Consider the following 26,768-nt stretch of genomic DNA (forward strand, 5'->3'; position numbering starts at 1 on the left):
AAGAAGATACACCCTGTTGAGTAGGTGGCGGGATCCAAAAGAACCCAGACCTGTCCATCAAAACCTGTCAGCAGATTGGCATTAAAGAAGGTAACCAGGTAGAGAGGGGGCACTACACACAAAATTCTATTCAATGAGGAAGAAGAACGCTCAACTGTAGCTGTTGTGACTGGGAGTAGCAAGAGATGAATTCCTACTTCTGTCATCCCAGGAAACAGCACAAAGATCGGGTCGAACCAGTAGTGATGATAAAGAAGAAGTTGAAGTCAAATCTTCCTTTGTTCGTCGTATGATATTCCACTCTGTGTTCAAATTCTCTATTCTGCCCTGATGACACGGCAGCCCCGTTGCTGGTCGTGCCTCACTCCACTCAGCTGTCGGTGTTTTATGGGACAGGCATCTGTAGAAGCTACGTGGAGGTTGAGTAGAATCCAGAAGTCGCTGTTGTCGATTTGTAAGGATCAAGTCTGTGTGCTTTTTCAGCTGGCTTAACAAAGACTTCTTGTCCTCTTCACTTAAGTAGTCAATATAAGTGCCTTAATTAGTCAGCTTCTGAACTGAAGTCTTTGCTTCTTCCAGAACGTTTTCAATAGATATCTCTGTGATTGATCCAAGTGTAACTTCTATTGATGGACAGAGATCTACTACTGTTGTAGCAGATGCCTGGATGGCATTGTTTAATGACCCAAATGGTTTCAACAGTAGATTTACAAGAGAGAGAATGGCAATAGTCTTCTCTGAACTTAGTAGCAAAAGTAGCTCACCAGCCTCACTACTTAGATCTGTCCTATCTTGTTAGATACTTTCCAAAGCCAATAATAATGGTTGCAGTAATTTTAAGACAACAGCCAAGAATTGCTTATGAGAAAGCCAGCGGGTTTTCCCAGGTTGGAGTAATTTGAACTTCAGGCCCAGTGTATCTTCTATTTTTTCCAAGATGTTCAGTCCTTTTGAAATCTTGCTGGAAAAAAGGAGTATAATGAAGACATTAAATGTATGGCTTTTTTTATCGTCTTTTGAAGATTCTGCAGCTCGTACTAGCGCTAGTTGGAGTAGATGGCCTCTGCAGTGTGTATAGGAGAGATTAGAGCTTGTACTCCACTATGTCTTCCAGAGAAGTTTGCACCTCCATCAAATGCACAAGCAGCCATCTGTTTGGCGTTCAGTTGACAAGCATTTAACTCTTCTAAGATGTGGGTTATCACAGGTGCAGCCGATGTGTCTTCTATAACTTGAACATCTAGAAATGCATCTCCTGGCCTATCACTGACATCAAGTTAACATACGCAATGACTTAATACTTGACACCCATTTGTATCGGTGCATTCATCAGCCAGGTGTCCCCAATTTCTGAATGCGGTGAGAGTTCTTCACTTTTTCAACTGCTGAGTCTTTCACTGTTGCACCACATGTTCTCACCAGTCAGTCCAACTTCAGGATGAACAATGCACTTAACATTGGCCCCCAGTCTGTAGTGTGCGGTGTCTCTTGCTTAAATAGAAAGTAGGATTCGACAGCCATATTTGTTTGCATAAACTGTGTTGTCTCTCCAGCATTCTTAACAGCCTCATTAAGTACTTCTAAAATTGGCTTTGAGAGCGTCTGGCTTATAAGGCTTTCTGCATGTTGCAGGCCAGAGGCTTGGTGTTTTTCAGCCTTTTCACGTAGGTTGTCAGCATTGGTTTGCTGATCAGTCTGGCAAACCAAGCTCCTCCACTTTTACTATATAAATCCATGGTACGCTCACATCTTGAATACTGCGTGCAGTCCTGGTCACCCCATCTCTAAAAAGATATATTGGAGTTGGAAAAAAGAAGGGCAACAAAAATGATTAGGGGTATGGAACAGCTTTCCTATGAGGAGAGATTAATAAGACTGGGACTTTTCAGCTTGAAGAGGACTAAGAGGGGATATGATAGAGGTCTATAAAATCTTGACTGATGTGGAGAAAGTGAATATGGAAATGTTATTTACTCCTTCACATGACACAAGAACTAGGGGTCACCCAATGAAATTAATAGGCAGCAGGCTTAAAACAAACAAAAGGAAGTATTTCTTCATACAACGCACAGTCAATCTGTGGAACTCCTTGCCAGAGGATGTTGTGAAGGCCAAAACTGTAACAGGGTTCAAAAAAGAACTAGATTTAAGTTCATGGAGGATAGGTCCATCAGTGGCTATAAGCAGGATGGGCAGGGATGCTGCCACCTGCCACTGTGACCTCTGTGAACTGATCTCTTGAGGTTCCACCAGCTCTCAGTGATTTCACCTCTCAATGGAGGAACCTCACAGCAGTGCAGGCTGGGCTGTCTCTTCCACAGAAACACTGTCCCACAGCAGATCTAAGCACTTAGACCTGATTATCAATTATTTCAGCCCTTGTGGTCACTTAACAGAGCCTAATCAGCTCTCTCTCTAAACATGGGAGTGTGGCAGGTCAAATAGTGTCTGTGACTCTTATGCAGAGCCCACACCACCAAGCAAAACACCTGTTCCCACCCTCTCTCTCTCTCTCTCTCTCTCTCTCTCCACTGGGATCTGCCATCCAAACCCCTTGCTTAGCAAGTGCAGCTCAGTTGAGGGTGATCAGTGCTTAAATGGTAATGAAAGAGGTGCCGGGGCTCAAGCAAGTTTGTTACTTTCATAACGGATGTGGCAAGTCCAGAGGTCCCGGAGGCTGAGCTATGAACTACCGAGCCTAGATGTGCCGAGGCTCAGACTTGGCAAAAAATAAGCATTGAGGGTGACGCCCTCAATCAGGACAAGCTAAGTACAGTTCTGCTGCTCTTTACTCATACAGTAAGGATAACAACATGTCATTACCCCTGCATTCAATACTATTATGATTTGTAACCCAACACTAGCCAAAATTGATCACTTGGGCAGCACAGCTCTGTCTGCTAGATACCTAGGCAGGGTAGGTGAGTTCATGTAAATACAGTCTGGTCCTGAAGCCTTTTGGGGAGAGCTCATTCAGAACTTGCTTACAAATCATCATTTAAAATTATTAGGTTGGCCAACATTGCCGAAACGAATGAGCCGACGTTGTCAGAAAAAACAACAGCTGTATGAGGAAGCTAGTCTTTGTTCAGACTTTTCAAACCTTTTATGCTTTCTCAGGTACAGATATTTTCTCATATACTGTGTATGCTTTCTTGAGGAACACTGGACCCAGTTGAAAGCAGTAATCATCAGTGCCTGTGGGGAAACCATAGGCTACCAAACCAGAAAACATCAGGACTGGTTTGACGAGAATGATGCTGAAATTGAGCAACTCATCAATGAGAAGAGAATGGCATTTCGTGCTTGGCAGAACAACATAAATTGTAATATGAAGAGAGAAGCCCATGCCAAGGCAAGGGCGGAAGTACAATGTAAAACCAGAGAATTCAAGAATAAATGGTGGACTGAGAAAGCTCAACAACTCCAACATGGGGCACGGGTCACTTGCTGGAGGATTCTCTGATCCTTGAAGTCTTTAAACCATGATTTGAGGACTTCAATAGCTCAGACATAGGTCAGAGGTTTTTCGCAGGAGTGGGTGGGTGAGATTCTGTGGCCTGCGTTGTGCAGGAGGTCAGACTAGATGATTATAATGGTCCCTTCTGACCTTAATATCTATGAATCTATGAATCTCGCAGACATCCACAACACATGTGGTTTCTTTAGTGCCACCAAGGCTGTTTGTGGGCCAATTTGTCATAGTATGAATCCTTTTCGCTCTAAGGACGGAACCACATTTTTGAAGGTCAGTGAAGCCATCAGTTCTCGCTGGAAAGATCATTTTGAAGATCTCCTTAACCGTAGTTCTATGGTAGCAGATGAAGTCCTTGAGCAAATCCCTCAATGACCATTTAGGGATGAGCTCAGAGACTCTCCCAATTTGTATGAGGTACACAATACCACCAAGCAGATGAAGAACAACAAGGCAGCAGGTCTAGATGGGATCCCCGCTGAAATCTTTAAAAACGGTGGACCAGAGCTAAGTCGGCAGCTTTACCTGCTTATCCTTAAAATCTGGATAAAGGAGGAGATGAAATGAGGGGTGCCCTGATTGTCACCCTCTTCAAGAAAGGGGATAAAGTGGATGGTGGAAATTATCGTGGTATCTCCCTCTTAGCTATTGCAGGCAAAGTTCTGGCATGGATCCACGCAACCTGCCTTCTGCCCTGTCAGAAGAAATTTTACCGGCGTCACAGAGTGGTTTCCGACCATGTCGTGGAACTGTGGACATGATCTTCACAGCATGGAAGCTGCCAGAAATGTGTCAGGAGCAAAACCGACCACTGTACCTGGCTTTTATTGATCTAACTAAAGCCTTTGATTCAGTGAACCGCCGTGCCCTCCGGACTGTACTCTCTAAGACTGGATGTCCTGATAAATACATCAATGTCCTAAAATTGCTTCATGCTAACATGAAAGCCACTGTTCTGATCAGCACTGGCTCCCAGAGTGAACCTTTCAAAGTACAGACAGGAGTTAAACAGGGCTGTATCATTGCTCCAACCATGTTTGCGATTTTTATTGCCATCGTTCTTTACCTAATTCCATCACTTACAGAATGGATGTGTAAGCAGTGTCAGGATGAGCTCCATCCTGACATCTAGTGGTGAGGTGTGGCAAGTTGTGGAAAAGAACTTCAGGGGCCGATCTCATTTGCATAGGCACACCCACCCCGCCTAGAATGAGGCCATAGCTGCCCAAATGGTCACTTTGGCTGCTGTGGGATCCCCAGTGTCTCTGTTATTGGGGCAGGAAGAATAAATTGTTATTACCCTGATTATGGGAACTGTGCTTGGAACTGTACTTGGCCTTTTGTTATGATGGAGGGACTCACCATCAACTAAGTGGCACTCGCTAGGCAAGGGTCATGGGTTCCAAAACTCTGTGAATTGAGAGAGGCTGGGGACAAGTATTAATACTTGGTGGTATGGGCCCTTTGGTGAGGGCCTTACATGCTAATTGCACTTCCTCCTCTCTCCACTGTGGAATATCAGAGCTAATTTTGATTTCATTAGAAGTCTAGTTACAGGCTGCTGAGCTCACTTTGTGCTAACAGTGCACCAGCACTGAGGCTCCCCTACTACAAGCTGAATTCACCAAAGAGCTGAACTGACTAAGAACTGAAATCACTGAGCTTTGTGTTAAGTAGTGGGGGAGCCTGAAGATATATTGTGGAGCAGTTTGTGGGACTGCTGGAGTGCCTTGTGGACAGGCTGGTGGAGCAGTTCGTAGGATGGTGGGAGCTGCTGGTGGGACGCGGAGCAGTTTGTGGACCGGCTGGTGGAGCAGTTCATGGGACGGCGGGAGCTGCTTGTGGGCCGCGGAGCAGAGCTGAGCTGAGCGAAGGAGTTTGTGGGGCGGTTGGCGGAGCGGAGCGGAGCGGAGTGAAGGCCTATGGAGCTGTGGGGCGGTCAGCTTGAGATCATGTAAGGTGCCTCTTACCCCCGTCCCATCTCCACCCAGGTTGGGAGGTAAAGCTCCGCAGATAAACTTTCGAACTCTGGGGCTGCCCTGACCAGGGACAGAGACTTTTGGGTCATTGGACTTTTGGGACTTTGGGTGATTTGGGGTTGCTGGACTCAAGAACCAAAGGGAAAGGGGCATGCCCCAATTTGCTTGGGGTGGGTTTTTGCTCATGGGTTGTATTATGAATCCTGTTGGTGGTGTTTCCCCAACATAATGCCACATTGTTTCTCTCTGTTATTAAAAGGCTTTTTGCTACACTCAGACTATGTGCTTGTGAGAGGGGAAGTATTGCCTCTTGGAGGCGCCCAGCAGGGGTGGTATATATTTGTCTCAGGTCACTGGGTGGGGGCTCGAGCCGGTTTGCATTGTGTTATTGGAATGGATCCCCTAGATATTGAACCCGGCCCTTGTTGCTGCCAACTCTGACGGGCAGAAGGGTTACAGATGGAAAGCTGTCCAGGCTTAGCAGGCTGAAAGCCAAGAGTAAGATTTCCACAACATCTATAGTGGACCTTCAGGATGCTGATGACAACGCAATCTTTGCCCACTCTGAGAAAGATCTTCAAATTATCTTGAACGTGTTTGCCGATGCTTACGCGTGTCTTGGTTTCACTCTTAATATCAAGAAGACTAAAGTGCCCTATCAGCCCTCTCCAAATGAGGTCTTGCATGCCCCATCTATTAGAATCAAGGGAGTGGCACTGGAGAATGTTGATCGTTTCCTCTGCCTTGGAAGTCCTCTCTCATCCAAGGCAGATGTTGATGCAAGAATCCAACATCACCGGAGCTGTGCCAGCATAGCTTTTTCTCGTTTGCGGCGCAGGGTTTTGAAGATTACGACATTCGAACAGACACCGAGATTCTCGTTTATCAAGCCGTTATGCTCCCAACACTATGGGTCCAAAACTTGGACAAACTATAGACACCACTTGAAAGTCCTTGAGAGGCAGGATCAATGCTGCCTTCGTAAGATTCTGAAGATCAAATGGGAAGACAGGCGCACCAATATTAGTGTCCTGGAAGAGGCAAAGACCACCAGTATCGAGGCAATGATCATCCGTCAGCAATTCCGCTGGACTGGTCACGTTGTCCGGATGCCAGATCATCACCTCCCAAAACAGGTCCTTTTCTTTCAGCTGAAAGAAGGGCATCGTAACATGGATGGACAGCGGAAGCATTATAAGGACTTGCTGAAGGACAACCTCCAAAAGCATAATATTGACATTGACACTTGGGAGACACTTGCCCAAGATCGCTTAAAATGGAGTGAAGTCCTACATGATAGTCCCCTGCATTTTGAACTTGCTCGCTGACAAGCTGCAGAGGACAAGAGGTGCAGGAGGAATGAGAGACTGGTTTCCAGTCATGGTCAACAGCCTCCTGCTGAGCTTGAAAACATCTTCCTCATTGTAATAGAACTTGTGGTTTAAGGATTGGCCTTATTAGCCACCTGAGGACCCATAACTCCCATGGAGGATGATCATACTCAGTAACGAGTGATCACCCATCATCATCATGCTTTTAAAGTGTGTATTAATGTTTTGATTTCAACTCAAATTTCCAACTAATGACTAAGTTGGCAATCATGTAACTAGTTGACAACTGGGGGGTGTTGGGGAAATTCAGGGGGGTGTAGGGAAATCCCTGCCCATGTGCAGAAGCCCTGAGCCCATCGGCAGAGTTGGGGGGGCACAAGGGGGAGGTACTGCAGTGCCTTACCGAGAATGGGTAGCCCCGGGGGCAGCTCCAGCCCCCCTCTCCCTCCTCATCTCCCCCAGTTCCCCTCAGGCCCCGCCTTCTGGCCAGGTTGTAGGTGGGAAGCCAGAGACAGGCAGTGTGGGGCAGCTACTCCTCTGGCTGGTGGTGCCATGGAGCGGGCAGCCATGGCATTCCCCAGTTGGCTGCTGGTGCCCAGGTATGCGGCTGCTCCCCAGCTCCCAGCCCCCTTTAACTGCTCACGCAGCCGGTAAGAGCTGCCTGGGTGGGGAGACCTGGTTCTGGGGCGGCAGAGCCCTCGGGGAGTAGCAACCGCAGGGAGAACCCTTCTGGCACACAGCCCCTAGCTACCCCCTCCCTGCACTCTGAGCAACCCCCGCCCACACACAGCCCCTAGGTACTCCTTGCCTGCACCCTGAACTACCCCCGCCCACACACAACCCCTAGCTACCCCCCTCCCTGCACCCTGAGCGACCCCCGCCCGCACACAGCCCCTAGGTACCCCCTCCCTGCACCCTGAACGACCCCCGCCCACACACAGCCCCTAGGTACTCCTTGCCTGCACCCTGAACTACCCCCGCCCACACACAACCCCTAGCTACCCCCCTCCCTGCACCCTGAGCGACCCCCGCCCGCACACAGCCCCTAGCTACCCCCTCCCTGCACCCTGAACTACCCCCGCCCACACACAGCCCCTAGGTACCCCCTCCCTGCACTCTGAGCAACCCCCGCCCACACACAGCCCCTAGGTACTCCTTGCCTGCACCCTGAACTACCCCCGCCCACACACAACCCCTAGCTACCCCCCTCCCTGCACCCTGAGCGACCCCCGCCCACACACAGCCCCTAGGTACCCCCTCCCTGCACCCTGAACTACCCCCGCCCACACACAGCCCCTAGGTACTCCTTGCCTGCACCCTGAGCGACCCCCGCCCACACACAGCCCCTAGGTACTCCTTGCCTGCACCCTGAATTACCCCCCTGCCACACACAGCCCCTAGCTACCCCGCTCCCTCCATCCTGAGCTACCCCCCTGCCCGTACACAGCCCCTAGCTACCCCGTCCCTGCACCCTGAATTACCCCCCTGCCACACACAGCCCCTAGCTACCCCCCTCCCTCCATCCTGAGCTACCCCCCTGCCCACACACAGCCCCTAGCTACCCCCCTCCCTCCACGCTGAGCTATGCCCCTGCCCGCACACAGCCCCTAGCTACCCCTCTCCCTCCACCCTGAGCTACCCCCCTGCCCACACACAGCCCCTAGCTACCCCCCTCTCTGAGTGGTTTCCTGCACCCTGAGTGGTTTTCAAACTTTTTGAACTGAGTCTCCCCTTTGAGTTATATTTTTTGGTTGCGGTCCACCCTGCGTGGCCTGCTGCGGTGAGTCAGGGAGTGCAGGTGGCACTCCCTCCCTGGACAGCATTGTGTGGAGCTGGCCTGAGCCCCGCTGGCCCTTGCCCCCCCCCAAAATAAAAGTCAAACTATGCCTATGCCCAAGGCCCTGCCCCCCATCAGCCCGGAGCCCCAAGTCCTCCCCTCCTCACCCCTGCTGGACCCTGGAGTTTTTATAGCATTTCAAGGGGGGCCTCAAAGAGAAAAAAGTTGAGACCCCCTGGTGTAGAGGGTCCCCAGTCTCAGTGTAAAGCCCCCAAGTGGTGATGAATAGCCACACCCCATGGGGAGCAGCTCCCGTGGCCAATCTGCTGTACTGATCAACAGTTGCAGCTTCTCTCCAGTTCGAATTGTCTAACATCCGCTCCCAGCCATCGGACCTTGCGCTGCCTCTGTCTACGGGACTCAAGAGCTTCCCAAATGCAAATATCGTCTCTCCATGTAGGTCGGGGCGAGCAAACTTTTTGGCCTGAGGGCTGCATCAGGTTTCTGAAATTGTATGGAGGGCTGGTTAGGGGAGGATGTGCCAACCCAAACAGCCAGGCATGGGCCGGCCCCTGCCCCCTATCCAACCCCCGCCCCCTGCTTCTCAACCCCTGAAGGCCCTCCCAGAACTCCTGCCCCATCCAACCCCCCCGATTCCCTGATGGCCCCCCAGGGACTCCTGCCCCATCCACCCTCCCCTGCTCTCGGTCCCCTGACCAGCTCCAGACCCCCCCCCACCCCTAACTGCCCCCCGCTGCCCCTTCCAATGCTCCCTCTCCTTCCTGACTGCTCCCCCCGGGACCTCTACCCCCATTCAACCCCCCTGTTCCCTGCCCTCTGACCCCCCCAACCCCTATCCACACCCCTGACTACCCCCGAAACTCCCCTGCCCTCTATCCAACCCCCGCCCCGCTCCCTGCCCCCTGACCACGCTGCCTGGAGCACCGGTGGCTGGCAGCGCGGCTGCACCAGGACAGACAGCCGCGCCGCACAGCACAGAGCACCGAGTCAGACCGGGCTCTGCAGCCCCCCCGCCCAGAGCATTGCATCACACAGCAGCGTGGCTGCGGGGGAGGGGAGGACAACAGGGGAGGGGCCGGGGGTGAGCCTCCCTGGCCAGGAGCTCAGGGGCCGGGCAGGACGGTCATGCAGGCTGGACGTGGCCCCCCGGGCCGTAATTTGCCCAGCTCTGATGTAGGTTCTAGTAGACCATGATCAGTGTCCTCTTACGCCCATGTGTGATGTGCACAGAGGAGCTCATGGATGTGCCGTTTGGCAGTACGGTGAACATTTTTAGCATTCAGAGTAATTAACCACTGGAACAATTTCATAGAATCATAGAATATAGGGTTGGAAGGGACCTCAGGAGGTCATCTAGCCCAACCCCCTGCTCAAAGCAGGACCAATCCCCAACTAAATCATCCCAGCCAGGGCTTTGTCAAGCCTGACCTTAAAAATATCTAAGGAAGGAGATTCCACCACCTCCCTAGGTAACGCATTCCAGTGTTTCACCACCCTCCTCGTGAAAAAGTTTTTCCTAAATATCCAACCTAAACCTCCCCCACTGCAACTTGAGACCATTACTCCTGGTTCTGTCATCAGCTACCATTGAGAACAGTCTAGATCCATCCTCTTTGGAACCCCCTTTCAGGTAGTTGAAAGCAGCTATCAAATCCCCCCTCATTCTTCTCTTCTGCAGACTAAACAATCCCAGTTCCCTCAGCCTCTCCTCATAAAACTCATGTGTTCCAGACCCCTAATCATTTTTGTTGCCCTCCGCTGGACTCTTTCCAATTTTTCCACATCCTTCTTGTAGTGTGGGGCCCAAAACTGGACACAGTACTCCAGATGAGGCCTCACCAATGTCGAATAGAGGGGAATTTACCACGGGCCATGGTGGATTCCCCATCACTGCCCATTTTTAAATTAGGATTGGCCGTTTTTCTGGAAGATCTGCTCTAGGAATTATTGTGGGGAAGTGTGACAGGGCGGCAACCCTCTCTGTTCTAGCCACAGACCGCTTGGAGACCTCCTCCTGGTCAGACGCCTTGTGCAATGCACTGACACTGGTGCAGCTCTGTATTTACAATAGTCTACGCATCGAGAGCAGAGTAAGGCTGCTGGGGACACGTGAGCTTTGCGCGAGGGCAGGAGGAGCCACTGGGAGGTGGGATGGCGCAAGAGGGGGAGGGTCTCCTCTATAATTACACACAAAAAGGCTTATTAGAAGAATGTTAAGTTTGCAAAAGTTAGGAAATGCCAGTAGTGAAGCTGCATGTGCAACCTAAATTTAGCCCCCTTGCCTGTATCTTGCATTATGATAATCTTTAATGACAAGATCACACACACACACACACACACACACACACACCCTGCCTCCTTCAGTGCCCAGGGTACAGGACTTAAATTCATCTGGAGCGTGGGCACAGGTATAATAGGCCAGGGGAGGCTCAGGCTGGACCCCTAGTTGTGGGATTTGGGGGGAAGGTTTTTCTTTATTATGCCCCATGCAGGTTCTGGAGGCGGTATGTGCTTTTCAGCTTTCTGGGTTCATCAGTAACTTTTCTGGAATCCAGAGAGATTACTGAGGAACCCAGGAAGCTGAGTAGCAAAACCCACTTCCTCGGTTGCCCCAGAATCTGCATGGGGCATAGCAAAAGCTCAGGTTCTTCTTCGGAAAGAGCCACTGTCACTCTGCGGCTTTTCCTGGCTGGCTTGGGGTCTGGGGACGGGAGGCACGGCACAGCTGGCCCAGGGCACCTCCTGGCAGGTGGGGGGGCTCAAGGCACCTCCAGGGAGGTGGGGGGGCTCGGGGCTTCGGCCAGCCCGGGCTCCTCCGGCCAAGGGCGAGGGCTCTCAGGACTCCAGGCGAGGGACTGGGGGAGCTCGTGGCTCTGGCCATACGGGAGGGGCGTGAGGTCGGAGCCAGGGTCTAGCCTCCCCAGGGTCATGCCACCCATGGCTGTCAGTCAATATTTTCAACCCCTCTGGAGTTTTTATAGCCTGTTGGGGTTGGGGGGAGTGTCCAGGAAATACTCTTTGAGAATTTAAGCCCTGCCAGGGTAGATGGTGCCCACTTCCTGAGCAGCTATTCAATATTCTGTTTTACCCTCGTTGTTCAGGATGTGGCCTGAGGCCCTATTTACCACAGGCGATTCACGCTTTGCTCTGAAGACAGTTGTTAATCTCCTCGGGGGCTTGTCTAAGGTGCTCATCGCTTTAGAGCAGAGGTTCAGAGTGGGGAAGGAACTAGGAGGTTTTCATGTCAAGGTTCCTTCCCCACTCTGAACTCTAGGGTACAGATGTGGGGACCTGCATGAAAACCTCCTAAGCTTACTTTTACCAGCTTAGGTTAAAACTTCCCCAAGGTACAAACTATTTTACCCTTTGCCCTTGGACTTCCACTGCCACCACCAAACGTTTATCTGGGTTTATTGGGAAAACGTCGTTGGGAAACGTCTTTCCCCCCAAAATCCTCCCAACCGTTGCACCCCACTTCCTGGGGAAGGTTTGGTAAAAATCCTCACCAATTTGCATAGGTGACCACAGCCCCGAACCCTTGGATCTTAGAACAATGAAAAAAAGCATTCAGTTCTTGAAAGGAAACATTTTAATAGAAGAAACAGTAAAAAGAATCACCTCTGTAAGATCAGGATGGTAAATACCTTACAGGGTAATTAGATTCAGAACATAGAGAATCCCTCTAGGCAAAACCTTAAGTTACAAAAAGACACACAGACAGGAATATTCATTCTATTCAGCACAACTTAATTTCTCAGCCATTTAAAGAAATCAGAATCTAACGCATCTCTAGCTAGATTACTTACTAAAAGTTCTAAGACTCCATTCCTGTTCTGTCTCTGGCAAAAGCATCACCTAGACAGACCCAGACCCTTTGTTTTTCTCCCTCCTCCCAGCTTTTGAAAGTATCTTGTCTCCTCATTGATCATTTTGGTCAGGTGCCAGTGAGGTTATCCTAGCTTCTTAACCCTTTACAGGTGAAAGGGTTTTTCCTCTGGCCAGGAGAGATTTTAAAGGTGTTTACCCTTCCCTTTATATTATGACAGTGGCCTTGCGGGGAATAGGGAGTAGGTGGGAGGGGGGAGGGGGGTGAGAAGGGGGGGGAATTTGGGATGTGCAGGGCTGCGGTGGCCAGAGAAAGAGGTGACTTTCCCCAGCTCCAGGGCTGGGGCTGCCGGGGAAAGACCCCCCTCCTCCCCAGCCCCAGCTCTGTGGCTGCTGATGCGGAGAAGAAAGGGAGAGACCCCCCTCCTTCTCAGCCCCTGCCTGGGAGCTGCCACGACGGGGGAGAGAGGGCACATCCATCCCATTGGAAAGGCAAGACCACTGATATTAAACTATGAGTTGTGTACTTTTATTTGTAGAACAAAAAACGTTAATTTATTATTAACGGTTTTTTTATATAGTGCTTTTATCCAAAGCTCGTTACAATAGTTAGCTAACAGCACAAACAACATTTGGAAAAGTGGCAGAGTCCTGTGGCACCTTGTAGACTAACAGACGTATTGGAGCATAAGCTTTCGCGGGGGAATACCCACTTCGTCGGATGCTCCAATAGGTCTGTTAGTCTATCAGGTGCCACGGGACTCTTTGCCGCTTTTACAGATCCAGACTAACACGGCTCCCCCGCTGACACTTAACATTTGGAAAGATCATTACGTGGTCCGCCGAGACCCTCAGAAATTTTCAGGTGGTCGGTTTGAGAAGCACTGCTTTCGAGTGACCCCTACTAAACTTATCTTCCAAGTCCTCCTGTGAGACCAGGGCGTGCTCTTATCTGCACTTTACACTGTGGAAACAATAACCTGGCAAGCTTAAGGCCAAAGTTGCCTAAGGGCCACTAATTTGGAGTGCCCAGTTTGAGAGGCCTGGGACCTGATTTAGAGTCAGAGAGCTGATGGTCAGAAGGGACCACCAGATTGTCATCTGACCTCTACATCACAGACCACCGCCAGCAGAGAACTTCGCATCCTATAGCACTGGCTCTGCTCAGCCTACAGCTCCCACACACCTCTTTACTGCTGCGAGTGCTCACCACTTCTGCCAATGGGACCCCAGTTGTCTCAAGTTGGGTACCCAGGAAATGAGGACACAGTGCCCAGGCCGCCTCTGTATGGTCCCCAGTCTGTTGTAAGTGGACCCAACTGCTGGATCCCATGTGCTCCCAACCCCCCTGGGCCTGGGCTGAGTCTAGTCACTGTGTCTAGCTCTGGGTGTCCAGGGCTCACTCCCAGGAACACATTTGTTGTCCAAGCCCTTCCTTGGGAGGGACCTGGAACTCTGCAGTCCAGCCCCTCTAGTTCACGAACCCAGTGACCCGACCTCCCGAGCCCCCAGTCGCTTACACCTGCTCCCGCAGACTCCCACCTGGCTTATGCAGGTAGTGATGGATGGCCCCTCACAGAGAGGCACTGCTCCTTTAATAGAGTCCCTGTCCCTTTTGCCATGTGCTCCCCTGGCATCCTGGTTCCCTCCCCTCCCTGTGCAGAGATGGCCCTAGCGTGTTTCCTTGTTGGCTTCTTAGAGCCTGTCCTTCCACAAAGCGTCAAGCACCTTTGCTGGGCAGGGAAGCTGAATGGAACACACTGTGATAACCTCGCGTAGGAGTGCCCCACATAACACCAAAGGGAGGCTCCCGTCCCAAATGGAGTTCACAGTTAGACCCTGACATATCCCACTCAGTCACACACAGCTAATGGACACCTATGAAAAGTCTGAGTTGAGTGACTTGGCCAGCGTCACACAGGAGCTCTGGGGCACAGGCAGGGAGAGAATCCAAGTCTCCAAGGCAGCATTCAGTTGTCTTAACCATGATCCCCTGCAACCTGTCGACCCATTCATTTCCTGCTGCTGCAACAAACGAGGCAACGGTCCCGCAGGCATCATCTCATTCACTGCACAGCCCTGATTCAGGTCCCAAGCCCTGGCCATCCTGTGCATTGACCGCAGCAGGGCCTGTGGAAAAATACTGTGTCCTCAGGCCATTAAAGTCTGCACCATGATGCACATGCACAAAGGGGTGTGAATTAAGGTTTCAGAGGCATCCTTCGTTTCGCCATTTCCTAACTTCTGAGTGTTTGACTTTGCAGCTTTAATGTTCTTTTAGTTTTATGTCATTTCCTGGGTTTAACTACAAGGGGGGGCGGGAGCAGCAATTCCATCCCTGCGGAACCATTTTGACTTCCCACACGGTCACCAGCAGGACGGGTCAATTTAGATTCCCAGCACAGACCTCTAAGTGAGTACTGGTAGCACTGGAGAGACAAGATGGGAGCTGTGGAGCAGTGCATGGGGCTGGGGAATGTGGGGGCTGGTACAAGGAGCTTTTGAGAGGGATGGGGAGTGGGGAGGCAGAGATGTTAGAGGAGGCATCTTGGAGAGACAGAGATGAGGGGAGATAGGGAGCCATGAGAGGGGCACTGCAAGGTAGGGGTCAGAGTCTGAGCCTAGAGGGGAAGGGGATTATGGGTATAAGATTCCTGGGAGACCTCAGGGGCAGAGGGCGGAGGGATGGGGCACGTGGGAGGAATGAGGAGACATGGGTGATATGGGGCAAGGAGGACAGTCTGGGGCTTTCTGCAGTGAAGGAGGAGAGAGTTATGGGGTTGGTGGAGACAGAAGGGCGAGGAGGGAAGGGATTTAAATTGCTGGGAGTAAGAAAGGGACAGTGGCACTGAGTATCAGAGAAACATGTAGGAACTTGGGAAGGGGCAGACTGGACCAGTGCCAAGGTCCGTCCAGCCCATCTCTTGTCTCTGACAGTGGCTGGAGCCAGATGCTTCGTGGGAGTGTTGAAGAACCCAGCCATAGCAGATGCTGGATAATCTGCCCCTGCAGCGGGTCTCATCCTGCCCTGGTTGTTCGAGATTAGATTAAACTCCGAAGCAGGGGGTTTCAGCTAATAACCCTTTCCTGACAGTGGGTGAAATATTCATGCCCGCTCCCCCTTACACAATTAGGCTTCATATGGGGGGAGTCTAGGGGCTGGGCATGGAGGTCACGTGCTGTCACCTTGCCGGGCTGGCATGCAGCCTCTAGGTGGCCTCTATGCCAGCCTAAGAGCTAAACAGCAATACACCTTCCCCTTCGCTTCTCTTTATGGGAGGGAGAAGGACTGGGGCAGCTGAATCCCTTGAGCTGGGCATTCTGTGGGGCTTCCCCGATGCATCCACACACACCACCCCACGTGCAAGGTAGCCTGTTCGAGTCAGCCTGGCTCTCCCCTCCCACTTATGGTCTCCGCCTGCCTGCGTCCACCTGGCTGCCTCAATGAGGAGTCCCTGTGCAATCTGGAGGTCAGGCTAGATTACTGGTCCTTTCTGGCTTTACAGATCTATGCATCTATGGGACTGGGCACAAGTAGCTGACAGGATGCCACGCAGGCCACTCGGGGACGCACCTGGAGCACCTCCGAGCTCAGGGAGAGACAGCCAGGCACTTCACAGAGAGAAAAACATCTTTATTTCTTGAAATCAGCAAGTGACAGTGTGTCAAACATAAAGGCATGGTCTGCTGGTCCACAGCAACCCTCTGATAAATGAGAGACCAATAATATTACAGCATTAGCTTATTTGCTGCTCACTGTCTGTCATCCCGAAGGATCCCAAGGTGCTTCTCAAACTTGGCAGATAGCTTCACACAGGTGCAAGCCAGGAGTTACTTCACCTGTTACTGGAATGCAGCCACCTCTGGGTAACGCACATCAACGGTTCCACAGCTGCACAGAACTTAGGGCAGGAAGGGAAGGGGAAGTCCCATAAACAGTTGAAACCACAGGAGGAAGTTAGGGATATGAAATTGAATTAACTGAACTGGAATTTAGCCAGGAGATGAAGAATGACACCTAACTTCTATATAACACTTCCCATCAGTAGATCTCAAAGCTCTTTACCAAAGAGATTGGAATCATTATCCCTATTTTACAGGTGGGAAAACTGAGGTACCAAGCAGGGAAGTGACTTGCCCATAGATCCCAGGTCTCCTGAGTCCCAGTCCAGTGCTCTAGCTACTAGGCCACACTGCCTCATAGGCTGCTACCTTTAAGGGCCATAGGATTTTTAATGACCACAGGTGTTCAGGGCCTGGTTTGTACCATAAAGGTGGATAATCTAGAACAGAAGTGATTCTTTTACAATACAAATAAAATAGCTTAAAATGTCTTTAAAGTGCCAGCAAGCCCTTAAAGCGCAGCGACGGCCTTTGCTAGGGGCTGGGTGTTCCGTGGACACTGGTGCTAGCGCTGCAAAGGGAAGCGCGCAGGGTCTCCATCAGCTCCCAGCCGTCTCATTTCATTTCTAGGTAATTCACGTAGTCCTTGACCCATTTGGTGTCCGGATTGGCGCAGACTTGTTGGTTCTTTCTGGTGACAAATCTGTGTAGCACGAGAGAGACCCGGGGCTTAGAACACTGATGCAGGGATGGAATTTCCTGCTGTAATAAAGTGGGCCTGGTGGGTCTGGGGCCACGGGACGACCCCTGGGGGCCCTTTGTTCACTGCTCCCTGTTTAGGACCATTCAAAGGGGAGAATAGCCTCAGCCCAGACTCCCAAGCCTACAAATCCCAGGCCTCATGCTACCTGACTGCACCGTGGCCTATTAAACCACGCGAGGGCCTGGAGAACCTCAGAGGTCTATTCAGAGAGACACCTGCATGACCAGCTGCTCACTGATCCAATTAGTGTGGGAATGAGACTGGAAATGGTGGCTTGTATTAGTTCAGCCTAGTTTTGTGCCTACTGCACCTCTCAGTGACAGGAGCCCCCACCCGGACACAGTAACAGCCTCCGTTTGGTGCATTTGGCTGCAGGATGCTGCAGAGGGGAGTCACACACCATGCTCTCCCCCATGGGCTCTGTCTAGACTAGGGAAATGCAGTGTGTTGAGTAACTGATTCCCACGTTTCTGTGCAAAATTTAGCACCTTGCGCAGCTGTGTTTAGAGTGTTAGCTGGTCTGGGTGAACCCTAGCGAAGGGCTTGTTTACACAGAAAGTTAGTTATCCCCAGTCGTGTTCCCAGTGTAACCGCGGCATGGACACTAATTCGAGTTTAGCTTAAGTCCATGTCTACACAGAGAGCGCTGCAGTTGTACCAAGACAGCTGCCCCGCTGCAGAGCGTCTGATGAAGACATTCTATGCCAACGGGAGAGAGCTCTCCCGTCAGCACAATAAAATCCCCCGTGCGAGCAAAAGAAGCTAGGTTGGCCAGAGAAGCTCTCCCGCCGACAGCGCTGTCCCCACAAGTGCTTATGTCAGTGTAACTTATGTCACTAGAGGGGTGGAATATTCACACCCCTGCGCGACATACATTTTGCCGACATAGGCTGCAGTGTAGATATAGCCTTAAGGCACTCCAAAGCAATGTACGTGACTCCAGAAATCACTGACATTAAACACAGTTGCCTTTGTCTACACTAGGTGTAAAATGGCGTTTAAAACATAACACATTAGCAAAGTTTTCCTAGGGTTTGTCTACATGGGAAGGCTTTACCAGTTAGACCCATATAGTTACCCTAGTATAACCACCGCTCCCAATGTAGATACTCCTATTCCAGCATCAGAGTGGCCCTTTTCCAGTTTATATTAAACCCCTTCCCAGGCAACATAATCTACCCTGAAAAAGCCTCTTACACCAGAATCAGAGCGTCCACACAGGGAGTTAAACCAGGATAATTACAGTGGCTTAAATTCACAGAGTTGCTTATACTAGGAGAACTGTCCCATGTAGACACGCCCTAAGCTAACACAGCCTGAGGCGATGGGGGAGAGATTAAAGGCTGACGGAGACCTCTGCCCAGACCTTCCGCAGTACTCACACGACAGCCGGCTGGGAGCACTTCCCACTGGTGTAGAAATAGTCCTTCAGGTGGCGCTGGGGCAGCTTCCGGGAGGCGTAGCTGAAGCAGCAGACGGTCGTGTCTGAACCAACTGAAAGAGATTGAAAAGCTGGAGGTGAGCGTCCATGATTCCTCGCGGAGGCACGGCCTAGCCAGTGACAGTCGCCCCCTGCACTAGCGATCTGCGGCTTTTCCTCCTTAACAAGTCTGGAGACCTCGTCGGATTTGTTTCCATTCAGCGCAGCGACAGGCTCGGATTATCTCTGTGATGAAGTGACAGCATCACACTGAAGAGGGAGCAAGTGAGAGCGGGAGGGGTCCTGGCCAGAGCCTTTACAGGTCTGGGTTTCTTTTCATTAATTTCCCTTTAACCCCGACACCTAATGAACCCTAGTGACAAAGGACATCTTTGCTAAAGATTCAACACCCATTTGCCCCATTCCTTCATGTAAGGTGAGAGCTCACAAGCACCATCTCCAGGCGCCCTCTCAAAGTCCTCCAGCGAAACCTGGGAAGATCCAAATTGATAATCCCAATATTTCTAAGACAATATTACCAGCAGACCTTCCAGATGGCTTCCCTCTATCCCAAAGAAGCAGAAGAGGCCATAAAGCCCTGTTGTATTAAATCCTTACGGGTCACCTTTAAAGGCTGAGCTGCAAAGTTGCCGCCTTTCAGCAGAAGAACCCTGCAAGGACAGAGAGAAGCTGGACTCACGTGGGGCAGAGGAAGCCAGGGAGCAGAAGGCAGCAATGAGGAGAATGGCGAGAGCAGCCACAGAGACCTTCATGTTGCTGTCAGGTGAGGGATGAACCGTAGAAAGCCTGTCACTTTCTAACCTCTGATACTGACCCCCGGGACAAGCCCCTGTTTTTATAGGGGAACAGTGAGGTTTCCTGCCTGTTCCATGACATCAGCTGCATGGCCACCAGTCACTGGTGAAGGAGTGACAACAGCTATGCCTCACCTCAGGATATACAAGAATAGTCCTTGCAACGAGCTGAGGTCAGTTTCAACACAGCAGCAGGAGGGACGTTGAGGGGAAAGGATATGAAGCAATCACCGTATGTATCACCACAGGTCCTGCATCGAGCATACCTTAAAACAGAAGAGTCACTCCTTAAGAACATAAGAACATCCACACTGGGTCAGACCAAAGGTCCATCTAGCCCAGTGTCCTGTCTTCCGACAGTGGCCAATGCCAGGTGCCCCAAAGGGAGTGAACAGATCAGGTAATCAAGTGATCCATTCCTAGCTTCTGGCAAACAGAGGCTAGGGACACCATCCCTGCCCATCCTGCCTAATAGCCGTTGATGGACCGATCCTCCAGGAACTTAGCTAGTTCTTTTTTGAACTCTGTTATCGTCTCAGCCTTCACAACATCCTCTGGCAAAAGCTCTCAGAGTTGGTCAGTGTGTAAGCGGGGGAATGGTCCCACTATTGTGGGGAACTTTCCTGGCTTATACATTACCCTGATGAAATGGGCCAGTGAAAGGATCTGAGTCCTAGCTCCCATTCCCTTTACCCAGAGGCCTGCCTGACCTCAAGGTCTCCCCTTCCACTCTCATGTCTGGCAGAGTCCTCATAACCCCAACAAGGCTGGGCCCTGGATTCCTGGGAGGCTCGACCCCCAACCTTGTCGTGGTCACTTAGGCACGGGCTAGGGTGTCCCCACTCTGGGGTGCTCTCTCTGCACTGGGCACTTCCCTGACCCACTGATCATTACATACAAAGCAAATACAACTTATTAAACAGCAATCAATTAAAAAAAATAAGGAAAAAATGGGAAAGGTTAAAGGAAAACCCATCACCCCGCTCTGTGGCCTGGGGACGTCCCAACCAGTGTTTCTGGGACGTCAGGGCAGTTCAGTCTGTCCCTCACATGTCCCAGGCCTTCTGCCCAGGCCCTGACTGTGCTGCAGGGATGTTGCTGGTCGGATACTTGCTCTGGTGGTGGCCACACGCTCTCAGGCTCTAGGTGGCAGGATCCTTCTTCCCAATGTCAGCCCTTCCCCTCCCCCCCGGGTCAGGGTTACGAGCCCCCTCCAAGTATGGCTTGCAGAGCCTCTTGGCCAGGGGTGTCTCCCTGACCTGGGCCCACTGCCCAGAGTCCCCCTCACTCTCCCCAGCTGCTCACCACACCCAGCTCCAGACTGCCCCAGCCCCAGCCGCAGCTCCAGCTCCACTCGGCCTCAGCCCGGCTGCTGCTGCCGCTCTGCCTCCAGCTCCCTGGGCTGCTTCTCTGGCCCCTCTGGCTGGCACGGCCCTGTTCCCCCGCTCAGCTCGGGCCCCGGCTCGCTCCTTACCTCGGCCCCACTCTGTCTGTCCCAGGCAAATCCAGCTCACACGGACGACGGGACCCCCCTGGCCTCCTGACTCTCTGATTATCCTGGCCCCCATGTCAGTCCGGCGTTGGCCTCTCCCCATTGTTCCTGGGGACTCAGTCTCAGGGTCCTGATTTCCCATCGACCCTTCCCCTTTCTTTCGGTACTGGGAGCTAGCAACCAAACCCCCCCACCCCCCCACACACACACACACTGAGTTTTAGTGAGGGGCCAACACTCCCCTTACAAGTGCAGCACAAATTGGCCAAGGGTGGCCTCAAGCACAACGTCCCCTTGTAGGCAAACAGACAGAGTCCTAGCGCCCGGGGCCTTAGCGTGCCGGGAGGGGAGGGCGAGAAACCAAGGCCAAAGGGCTGTTTTTCACATGATGTTTTCTGAGCAAGTATCCTGGGCTCCCGGAGACTCCCACAGAGACAGGAGACCCTGGGGCCAGATCTCTGCTGGTGTCAGCTGGCAGTGCCCTGGTGCAGTCCGTGGAGCTGGGCCGTGTCACAGCGGCAGAGACTTCGGCCTCTTGCATCTCTCCGCTGGGGGAGTGAAGGGCCAAGGAAAGTCATTCTGAGGTGGAGCGAGTAGGGTGACCAGATGACAAGAGTAAAATATCGGGACACATGGGGGAGGGCAGACACAGGCTCACAGCCCCCACCCCACTGCAGCCATGGGGGAAGGGGGATACACGGCCTGAAGAAGTCGTGGGTTGGGGGTGCATGGCCCCTGCTCCGCAGCAGCCCCACCGCTTACCGGGGGGACGGTTCCCACCCACTGGCAAGCCCCTGGCAGGTTCCTCTGGCCCCTCGGGTCAGCAGCGGCCAGTGGGGTCTCCACGCCACGTGCTGCGCCTGCCCCAAGCACGGGCTCCAGCTGCCACTGGCTGGAAGCTGTGGGGGCGGGACTTACTTGGGGACATGAGTAGTACGCAGCGCCCCAGGGTCAGGGCAGCCGGGGGGGGGCTGCGCCCTGTCTGCCCGCAGCTCCCGTTGGCTGCGATGGAGCCAGCGCTCGGGGTAGGTGCAGCACGCAGAGACACACACCCCCCCCGGCCGCCCCTGTGCCTAGGGGCCGCAGGGTCCTGCTGCCAGCCGTTTCCTGGGAGCCGCCCCAAATAAGCACCACCGGGACCCCAGGTGAGCACTTGCCAGTGTACTCCTCCAGCCCCAAGCCCAAATATCAGGACAAATGGCACCCCCACCGTACATCGGTTGGGACGCGGGACAAACAACTCAATATCGGGACAGTCCCGATTTTATCGGGACGTCTGGTCAGCCTAGGAGCGAGTGAGCATGAGCAGCGCTTGCCTTGCCTGGGACCATACAACTAGCAACCCTAAGTAACTGCCAGAGATGGCTGGAGAGGGTAAGCTGGAAATGCATTTGCCAGACTAACTGCTGGAATGTCCCCTAGACCAAGCTGGCTCATGCTCCATTGCCTTCTTCGGTCTCTGCCGTCCGATTTAATTTCATCCTCACCACTCCCCACAAAGGCCCACGATTAAATGCTCTTCTCCAGAGCCTCATTCGGAGCCATGTCTGCAGGAGCCTTTCATTTTTACTTCGCAATCTTTGCATCCTCTGGATATCTTTGCACATTGGTTCTCATTCCTTCTAGATATTTTTGGAATAGCCAATGATATTTTTGACAGGAAACTAGGACTTGTCTACCTGGAGACTAATACCTTTAGCTCAACCAGTGCCAAACTGATCTGATTAAATTGCTGCATATTTGTGTAGACATTCTTATTTCAGTTTCATAGAATCATAGAGTTAGAAGTGACCATAAGGGCCATCTAGTCTTAACAAATCCTGTAGTTTGGCAGGGGGTGTGTCTGAACCATGCCATGGCTCTCCAGCCTCTTCTGGAGTTTACAAGTGGCTTATTTTGATTTAGCTTAAGTTGATCAGAAACACTGGCCTTGTTTTAGCTGTGTTAAAACACATGTGGTTCAAATGAACCAAGCTTAACATCTGATTCACATCACTCTGTGGAATTAACCAGTTCTTATTCTTTATCACTCCACCAATTTTTGTCTCATCTGCAAACTTTACAAGCAAAGATTGCATACGTTCTTTCAGATCATTGATAAAGATACTACAGATCTGCAAATGTTTAGCTTAAACAGTTGGTCCTTAACATCCTCTTTAGCTACTGTCACAATGGAGAGTGTTTCATCATGTATGTTGTGACTATGTCATTCAGCTTGTGCCTGAACACAGGAAAGAAACATTAATTGAACTCTGCCTTTTCTGCATCGCTACTGACGACTTTATGATCTATATTTAGTAGACTGATACCACTTCTAGGTTCTCTTTTGTTCCTGATGTATTTAAAAATTCCTTCTTATTGTCCTTAGCTCTATTGGCCATAGATTTTTCACATATACCTTTAGCTTCTCTTCATTTCATGACAGCTAATTTATAACCATTGCTAACGAACTTCCATTTGTGCATATCTATAATTGCTATTTTCACCTTCTTTCTTAACCAGGATGGTTTAACGGGCAGTCTTTTGAAATTGCAGATTTGTGAGTTGTTTGATAGTACGTTACTAGATGCTTATTCACCTTGTTTTGTTTAAATATTTCCTCCCACTCAAGTTTGCTCCTGATCATTTTCAACTTTAGGAATTTGGCCCATTTAAAGCCCCAGTATATATATTACCAGTCAGGACTGTATTCTGATTGTACATAGCCTGTGTAATTAGGTCATGATCACTTGTACCTAGGACAGGCAATCACTAATATTTAGTTCAGTCATTACTTTATCTTTGTCACAACAAGGTTTCAGAGAATTGGCCCAGCTATGGTGTAATACTTCTTGTGGTCAAAAATTATTGATGATAATTTTCTAATTCTCCAAGACATTTTACTAGTGGCAGCATGAAACCTCCAGCATTGTAATGGTTTTTCTTCCTGCACATTTCTGATAGACATTAAGAGCATGGGCAGTGGGTGAACTGCTGGGTGGGTGAGGCTAACCCCCAGCCAGCCGCGCCCCCCCCACCTGAGAACCTGCCCCTCTTCCCCCGCCAGAGCCATCCCTCCCTGCAGCTGCCAGCCCCGCCCCCAGCCCCCGAACGCAGGGCGGGCGGGTGGTACACAGCCCCCTTCCTCCCCCCAAGCACAGAGCAGGCAGCTCCAGCACCTCCAGCCCTTCCCCCCGGCTCGAACGCCAGGCTGCACAGCCCCAGCACCTGGGCCCCCAGTGCTGGGCAGCCCCAACCACCCCAAGTCCTGGTCACCCTAGCCCCAGCCCCAGCCCACTTCCCTGAAGAGGAGCAGCCTGCCTGGGCCGGGGCCAAGGGCAAGCAGGGGTTCGGGGAGGAGCGTGGCTGTTCGGGGAGGCACAGCCTTCCCCAGCCTATGCGACGCAATGCCCATGATTAAGAGCTGTTTGCCCTGTTCGCTAGTCTGATTGGACAGTCTGTAACAGACACTTCCACCATTTCTCTTGGCAACAGCTGTGGTCCATCTGCATTCCGCAGCCTGCATTTCTAAACATAAAAGCAGACGATGGTAGTAATGTAGACTAAATAGAGTCCATCGAGCGAGTGTAGCGTTCCACTCATGTGAATCCTCCCACCAGGTTTCTGTAATGCCAGTTTCTAATTCCTCTTTTTTATCTGGGCAATTAAAGCATTCCCTCCTTCTATTTCCTTGGACACCTTGAGCGTTTACATTCCTGGTAACCTTGAGTCAGAGATACATCTTTCTGTATCTGCACTGCGTTTACTCCCTGAGCACCCTCCCCTTTGGGTAGCTGCCCCCAAGTAGTCTAACTAGTCTGTCATGCAGGAGACAGGCTCCCCATCCACAATGGGCATCATCCCAATTGTAATTTGGAAACTGGGCCAAGTTTGTGCATAGCCAAAGACCTTGATTTTGGAGTGGAAGGTATTTCTGCCTCTTCCTTGTCTATATTCTAAATGGGGTCATGGCACATATGTGAGGTAGGTAGACATAGTCTAGTCATTGTCCCCAAGGTTTTCCAGACTGATCAGTGCCTTCGTTTGTTTTGGTTTTGCGGGGGGAGGGAGCCCAGTTTGAGTCACTTCGAAAGGGAGCCGGATTTTCAAAAGGTGGGAGCTCACCGCTTGCTGAAAAAAAGCCCCATCTAAGTGTCTGAGGTTGGGGACCCACTTGTCATTTGGAAAAAGCTAAGCAACACAGCTCACGTAGCAAACATTCACAGAAAATTATGTGGGGCCAACCCACAGGGTAAAAAAAAAGGCTCCAAAAATTCGCTGAATAAATATGAGTATTAAATGCGTGCTAGGAAGTCACCAGCTCCACAGAGAGACAGGATGGTTAAGTGGATAGCACACTGGGCTGGGCATCAGGAGACCTGGGTTCTGGGGACCTTGGGCATGTCTATGCCTCAGTTTCCTCATTATTGGTCTTATCTATTCAGACTGTTGGCCCTTCACAGCAGGGAATATCTCTCTCAGTGGGGTCATTTCCGTAAAACACAATAATCTTCTGCCTGTGGAAAGAATTATTCACTTCTCTGCAGCTGGTCATCACGCAAGAGGCTCAGGGTGCAGGAGGGGGAAGTGTGAAGCCTTCTGTCTGTGGTTTCCCAGTTCTATGAAGATGCTGAAAATAAATGAGCAGGAGTGGAACAGAGGACCGGGGAGGGGAGGACGCAAACCCAGCAGGCTGTTCATAGCCATCACCGCTGAGCTGTCAGGCCCTGCTCCAAAAGGGTGAGAAACCCACTCCTACCACATAGCTCGGTAATGCAGAGAAGATGAAAGATTGAGAAAGAGACGGAAAATTAGAGCAATGACAGATGTTTGGTCTGACTTCAAAACTTCCTTATAAGGAAGGCGAACGGCTTGCCCTGGGGTGAGGGTCTGATTTGCCCAGACATGGCCGGGCAGTTAGCATCGGTGCATAGAGACTAAAGCTGAGCACAGAGGAGAGCTGGAAGAGAGAGAAAGGACAGCACCAGAGGTCACTCACTGCTAGGTGCCCAGTCCTGGCCTTGCTGCTTTCTCCCTGGGCTAGCCCCTGCTGATCACCCTAGTAACTTGACCCCCAAGCTGGGTCACTGTCTTTTCTCCGCCCCTTTCAGAGACCCCATTGGCACCACTAGCAGTCCACAAACCAGAAACAAAAATCCTGTCCCCGGCTCTGGGGCTCTTCCTCAGCCACCTTTCAACTCTGCCTGGTGCCCCCTTCCTGGGCTCAATGACCTGGGCAAGGGGCTTGGACACCCTGCCTGTGGGCCAGTAGGGAACCCCCCTCTGCTTTGGGTTCCAGCCCAGGGCCCTGCACCTAATAAGCAGGTCTGCTCCTTTACCTGTTCTGTGGTTTCCCCTGGGCCACTTCCTCCCTCTCTTCTCAAGTTCCCCCTGGGGAGTCTCCTAGTCCCTCCCACACCTTCCTGTCTGGAGAGTGTTTCTTCCTCCCCCTCTTCCCCACAGCTTCCTTCCCTGCTCTGACCTTTTGTCCTTGCTAACTCAGGGCCCTGCAGAAGTCTTTGTCTCCCTGGAGTCTCTGCAGCCATAGCTGCAGTCTCCTTTCATACAGGAATCATCTGATTTCTCCCAGGTGGGGCATCTTGGCTTAGCCTGGGGCTCTCCAGGCTGGGGTGGGGTAAGTCACCCTGTTACAGACAGTTTCTGGGCTGCTCTTTGGCTCCCAGTTTGCATGAGAGCCCAAACCCAATTGCGCAGTGGTGTGGGCTGGCTGCAGAGGGGGACAGCTGGTTGAGGAAGGGGAATTCTTATCATTCAGGGAGCAGAGAGGGAAACTCCCCAGAGCAGATGCTGGATAGTCCCCTCCACTGGAAGCAGACATGACACAATATTCTGGCCTGGAAACAAGCATGAGGAACACTCCCAGAAATCGAAAGTGAGCTGCCGATTCCCTGCTGACTAGCCTAGAGAGTGAGCTGGCTGTGCTCCAAAACACTGCGAAAAGGAAACTGCTATTGGCCATGATCTAACAAGGAGCAAAGGGAAACAAGGATCCTCAGCCAGCAGAAATTGTCACCAGGGCACTGCAGT

General features: G+C 51.5%; 1 protein-coding gene across 1 annotated transcript; it reads right to left on the bottom strand.

Moving 5' to 3' along the window:
• Positions 1–16,025: 16,025 nt before the first annotated feature.
• Positions 16,026–19,363, bottom strand: LOC102936683 (C-C motif chemokine 5). Its single transcript, XM_007069037.4, has 3 exons — positions 19,135–19,363; positions 18,397–18,508; positions 16,026–16,954 (listed from the first exon to the last, which is right to left on the bottom strand). Exons 1-3 carry the CDS (start codon positions 19,205–19,207, stop codon positions 16,867–16,869), a joined length of 273 nt encoding a protein of 90 aa, XP_007069099.1. The 5' UTR covers positions 19,208–19,363; the 3' UTR covers positions 16,026–16,866.
• Positions 19,364–26,768: the final 7,405 nt, after the last annotated feature.

Source organism: Chelonia mydas, chromosome 17, assembly GCF_015237465.2.
Source record: "Chelonia mydas isolate rCheMyd1 chromosome 17, rCheMyd1.pri.v2, whole genome shotgun sequence".
Classification (NCBI taxonomy): Eukaryota; Metazoa; Chordata; order Testudines; family Cheloniidae; genus Chelonia; species Chelonia mydas.